This window comes from Macaca fascicularis, chromosome 2, assembly GCF_037993035.2.
Source record: "Macaca fascicularis isolate 582-1 chromosome 2, T2T-MFA8v1.1".
In the NCBI taxonomy this organism is placed as follows: Eukaryota; Metazoa; Chordata; class Mammalia; order Primates; family Cercopithecidae; genus Macaca; species Macaca fascicularis.
In genome coordinates, this window is record NC_088376.1 from 5,276,501 (window position 1) to 5,282,500 (window position 6,000).

Genomic DNA, 6,000 nt, shown 5'->3' on the forward strand with positions numbered 1-6,000 from the left:
CTCATTTATTTTCCAGCAATGTTCGTTCTGCTCTGTCACTATTTGTTGAGCAAATCACCCTTTCCCCGACAGATTGCAGTGGCTCCTTTCTCGCAAGTGAAGAAATATGTTTGAGTCTCTTTTTGGACTTTGTTTTGTTGCTGTTTTTGTTTATACTTGTGTGTATACCTCATTTTCTTAATTCCTGTGGCTCTGTGGTAAGCCCTCACTTCTGGTGGCATAATTATTCCACATTTATTCATTTCAAAAATTGTCTTGACTATCCTACATCCTTTGCATTTCCATTCCAACTTTAGAATCAAGTTGTCAATTACCACACACACAGAGAAGTCTGAAGAGATTTTAAATTGGATTACTAATGGCTAATCCCCAAACTTAATACAGCTCTTCATTTATTTGTCTTTACTTTCTCTTAGTGATCATATGCACTTTTCAGTTTAGATGTCTTGTACAACTTTGTTAGAATTATTATAAGGTAATTGATTTCTTTCTTTGAAGGTATTATTTATTATTGAAGGTATTATTTGAAGGTATTTAGTTAATTTTCAAATTGTTTGTTACTAATGTATACAAATACAATTGGTTTTCCTACATTGACCTAGTGTTCAGCAATCTGAATAAATTCACTTATTAACTCTTATACTTTGTATATTCTTTTGGATATTTTTATGTATATAGCACGTTATCTGCACATAGTTTAGTTTTTGTTTTCAATTGTTATTTCCTTTCCCTTCCTTCCCTCCCTCCTCCCTCCCTCCCTCCCTCCCTCCCTCTCTCTCTCTCTCTCTCTTTCTTTCTTTCTTTTCCTTTCTTGCATTGCATTGGTTAAGACTACTAATACTATACTGATAAATATGAGTAGTGATCATTGACAATCTCATTTTGGTTGTGGCAGTGGGAAAATATTCAATATTTCATCATTACACATGATGTTGCTTAAAGATGTTGTCATCTATTTTTAATTTGTTGAGAATTTTTTAAATCATGTATTGGTGTAGAACTGTATAAGTCTTTATCTATTGAGATGGCCTTCTGAGTTTCCTTCTGAATATTAAAGTACATGGAATGGCAAAGTACACTGATTGATTTTTAAATCCTTGCATTTCTAGGACAAACATTATTTGGTAGTGATGTACTAAACTTTTAATATATCACTGATTTAGTTAGATAATCTATTTTAGAATTATTTTATCTATGTTCATGACAGGGCTTAGCCTGTAATTTTCCTTGCTTGCCACATATTTATCAGAGTTTGGTGTCTGAGCATGCTATAGCTTCATAAAACAAACTGGGGGAATTTTCATCTCTTCTACTTATAAAGAGGTTTGTAAAATAATAGTATCATTTCTATCATAAATATTTCAAAGGAACCACAAGTTCTCTGAGCTTGAAGATTTCTTTGCAGGGAGCTTTTAAAATGTACATTAATTTTCTGTAATAAACATAAAATATTTGTATTTATTGATGAGTTTATCAATGTTATTAATCTTTTCAGGGTACCCATTTGGCTTTGCTGTTTTTCTCTATTGTATTGTGTTGTATTTCTACTTTCTGTCTTATTTCTGCACTCATCTTTGTAATTTTTTCCTTTTTGGGCGTTTAATTTGCTTTTTTTCTATAACTTGAGTTGGAAGCTTAGTTTATTGATTTCAAACTTTTTTTCTTTACTAAGATATGCATCTAAAGCTGTAAATTTCTCTAAGAATTGTCTTAATTCCATTCCATGAATTTTTATTTCTCAATTTTCATTTTCATTCAGTTCAAAAGATTTCATAATGTTTATTGTAATTTTTTATTTGACTTACATGTATTATTTCAAAATATGTTGTTTACTTTCCAAATATTTGGGAATTTTTAAGTTATTCTGTTTTAAATTTCTAGTTTAATTATAATGTCATTATACTTTATGTCTGAGAATATGCTCAATTTAGGTAAGTATTTTATGTGTACTTGAAAAATATTTGAATTCTGCAGTTGTTGGCTGTAATTTTCTATATTTGTCAATTAGATCAATGTAGCTAGTGGAGTTGTTCAGGCTTCCTGTATTCCTACGGAATGTTTTGTCTGCTTATTCTGTTGGTTGTTGAGAGGGGGTTGCGCTAAAATCTCCAATGATGAGAATAGATTTAAATTCTATCAATTTTGCTTTATAAATTTTGAAACTATGTTTTTTAGAGTGCAAAAATTGGGATTGTTATGTTCTCCTGTTGAATTGATCTTTTAGCTTATGAAATATCCTTCCTTTTCTCTCATAGTATTTTTTCCTTAACTATCCTTAAATATAATTTGTGTGATAATAATACAGCAATATCAGCTTTCTTCTACTTTTTGCATGGTATATTTTCCCTTTCTTTTTCTTTTTTAACATATCCACTTCTTTATGTTTAAAGTGTGTCTCCTGTAAATAGCATACAATAGGCCTTTTATTATCTAGTCTAATAATCTTTGCTTTTAATCATAGTATTAAGGCCATATGCATTTAATGTAATTACTAATATAGTTGGGTTAAATTTCATAATGTTGCTACTTGTTTTCCATTTATTCTGCTTGTTCTTTGTTCTTTTCTCCATTTTACATTATATCACAGTATGCCCCAGGTTTCTACATTAGCATTATATATTTTGTTGTTAAGGGCTCTACCATAGTCCATTGCTTTGATGTTTCACAGCTTACTGAACCATTAGCTATCATTTGGTTTTCCCAGTGATTTTGCTATTACAGATAATGCTGCACTGAACATTGTATATGCAAAACTATCTCATTTAGATGTTATTTCATTAGGGCATATTTTCAAATGAAGAATTACTGATTCAGAGAGTAGAAATATCTTTACAATTCTTGATACAATTTGGTACCTTACTTTTCCTAAAAAAATTATTCCAGTTCACAAGGCTATTGGCACTATATAGGGGTTGTGCTTTCATTGTAGTCTTGCTAGCACTGTGAGTTTGTTTTTTAATTTAAAAACATTGTGTAGAAGAGAACTGAAGGGGTACCAGAATTATGATTTTCATTGCCATTACTGCATATAAATAGAAAAAGAGAAAGTTATTTATGAATGAGCTCATTTCATCTACAAGCTAGACTAAGATTCCAAATTGCTCTGCTTCTATTTTTGCACACACTTTGACTTTGGCAGTAAGCCCTTGTAAATAACTCTTGGTAAAAGAATGTATATTTATGACATAATACGTAAAGTGGCATATACATTTTATTTGGTCCTAATAAAACTATAATTCACAAATAAAACTAAAGTAGGTTTATAGAATCGGGGGAACAGAAAGAGAAAGAGGAGAACCAATTGAAAACATGCTTAAAAGCAGAGTGAATGCATATTTCTAATTTAAACCTTATTTGAATAATCTCAAAATAGAGTGGCTGCCTCACTGAACTTAATGAACTTTTTTCTCAGGTGGATGAGAGTGTTGAGGGTCAGTGGAAAAATCTTAAGAGATTTTTTACAGCATGATCTAAACTGCACAAAATGCAGGATATTCCCTCATCAAAAGTGCTCTAGACACTTACTAAAAACTAAGTTTCTCGACATTATAGTCCTGTGATCTGGACCTGAAAATTCAGAGTTCAGTCATATTTTTAAAAAGCACAAAAACAACAACAGCAGAACCTAAAATAATAGGATAGTAGAGATCTTATTCATAATCAGCATCCCTCAGGGGCTTTAAAATGCACTGAAAATTTGGTTTTTCAAATTAAAAAAACAATGCCATGAAATGTCACTGTTGAAGTTGGGAACTAGAAATTGGCTTTGAATAAGCAAATCTATCGTTTGGCAATTTTTCCTTCTAGAATCAAATCTCAAATCTTTATTCAGTTTATGACAAATATCAACTCACCTACTAGTAAAAGTCCAAATATTTTAGCGTATTACTATCGGGGTAAATAAACATAAGCTGCTTTTTGAAAGTCTTTCTTGTCCACAGGTAATTCCTTAATTTATATCATCATACTGTTCTAGAAAATAGTACATTTATTCAAACTTTCAATCGTCCTCAATCATGTTATTATAAGACAAAGCTGAATGGATAAAGCTAGATGTGTGAGTGTAGATCACATCTGTCATAATTTTATCACCTTCCTACAACAAATGCATATTAACAATTTTTAAAATACCTAATGCCTAAAAAAAATAAATCTGCCTCAAAACATGAAGTATTTTATAAAAATCTGAGGTGACTCTTATGAATATATAGAATAAAACAAATCTGCCTCTTCCATACTCTTTCCATTTAATGTTTTAGTTCCATATACCAGGGTAGTAAAATAAGTCCTTCCTTTTTGATTTGATCAGCGGACAGCTGCAAGCAGTCAACTTGATTTAACCACCTACAACCAGATTTCTCTCCCAAGCAATATTCCTTCATCTAAAGTTTGGTTTATTGAAAGAAAACAATATGTTTATGTGAAAAAAAGAAAAACAGAGTGATCTTTTAAATTGATTCTCTAGGAGGTGTTTGGTTACCGGGACCACAGTGTACGCAAAGCCCTCTGCCTTGTCGCATCCGTGCTGACCTGTGGGGTCCTTCTGCTGCTGTTCTACTGGAGACCCCAGTGGAGAGTGTGGGCCAGCTGCATCCCATGCCCCTTGCGAGAAGCAGACACTGTTTTGCTGAGGACAACAGTGCGTGCCCTTCTGTTTTCTATTTCGAATGCCGTGACCGTGTCTTCTGTATTGCCTCTGTGGCACAACTCTGTGGCTGGTATTATATTTCAGAGGGTAGATTTCCTCTATTTAAAGAGTTTCCATAGATCAGAACAGGAGACGGCAACGTTATCTCTGCAATCCATTTGCTCTCTCTCATTTTGACCCAGGAGTGAAGAGCATTTCTTCCGCTTCAGCTTGGGGAAATTTCGACCCCATCAGGCCAACAGGGGGTGCTCTTCGCCATTCCATGGTCAGTGGCTGTCAGTGTTACAGCTTTTAGAGACCATAACATGCGAATGGTCATTCAGGTTTTCAAAAATACGTATTTTGGAGGATATTACACATGTTAAACACCTAGATGTCACTTTGATATAGCTAGAAACTATTTTCTGGAGAGAAGGCTTTCCTGAAAAAAATTATCTTTCCTTTTATTTTCTAGCACAGTGGTTATCAAATTTTAGTGCATATCAGAATCATCTGGAGGGCTCATTGAAACAAGGGCTGCTGGCCCCACCCAGAGTTTTTAATTCAGTAGATCTGAAGTGGGGCTGAGAATTTGCATTTCTAGTAAGTTTTGAGATAAAGCTGATGCTCTTATTTGGGTCAAAGTTTTGTACCAAACTTTGAAAACCGCTTGTTTAGCACTTGGTAGGTATTTGGTTGATTGAGCATCTTATTGAATAACACTTGAGAATTTCATGAACTGGATTGTCTTTTTCCAGGACAAATTTCAACGATATATGAGGAAGAAGGTATTCTGCCTCTACTTATCCACACTGAAGTTTCCTGTAAGCAAGAAGTGGGAAGAATCCTTGGTGGCTGACTGCCATTCTATCATAAACCAAGCCTTAATAAAGCCAGAATTAAAAGTAAGTTACTTGAAGAGTACAGTGTTATGCATGTTTGCAGAGAAAGCATAACTGTTTATTAAATGAAAATTCTGAATATCACACTTTTGGAATGGGAATGACAGCTATGTATCAAAGAAAGTGAGACTGGCTGGGCATGGTGGTTCATGTCTGTAATCCCAGCACTTTTGGGAGGCCAATGTGGGTGGATCCCTTGAGCCCAGGAGTTTGAGCCCAGCCTGGGAAACATGGCAAAACCTCATCTCTATTAAAAATAAGAGTAAAAAACTAGCTAAGTGTGGTGGTGCATGCCTGTAGTCCCAGCTACTCAGGAGGTTGAGGAAGGAGGACTGATTGAGCCTGGGAGGTCAAGGCTACAGTGGGTGGTCATCATGCCACTGCACTCTAACCTGGGTGACAGAGTGAGACCCTGTCAAAAAGAAAGGAAGGAAGGGAGGGAGGAAGGGAGGAAGGGAAGGAGGAAGGGAG

The 6,000-nt window shown here is 34.2% G+C and overlaps 1 protein-coding gene and 1 long non-coding RNA gene across 2 annotated transcripts in view; one reads left to right on the forward strand and one right to left on the reverse strand.

The window, feature by feature from the left end:
• The window catches only part of ATP13A5 (ATPase 13A5), a 115,021-nt gene that overhangs the window by 15,567 nt on the left and 93,454 nt on the right, over positions 1-6,000 (forward strand). Inside the window, exons 2-3 of the mRNA XM_005545383.5 lie at positions 4,466-4,639; positions 5,386-5,532. Coding sequence (XP_005545440.3) covers positions 4,466-4,639; positions 5,386-5,532 — 321 coding nt within the window. The remainder of the gene's footprint in view (positions 1-4,465; positions 4,640-5,385; positions 5,533-6,000) is intronic.
• The window catches only part of LOC102122471 (uncharacterized), a 37,583-nt gene that overhangs the window by 6,129 nt on the left and 25,454 nt on the right, over positions 1-6,000 (reverse strand). The gene's annotated exons all lie outside the window — the stretch shown is intronic.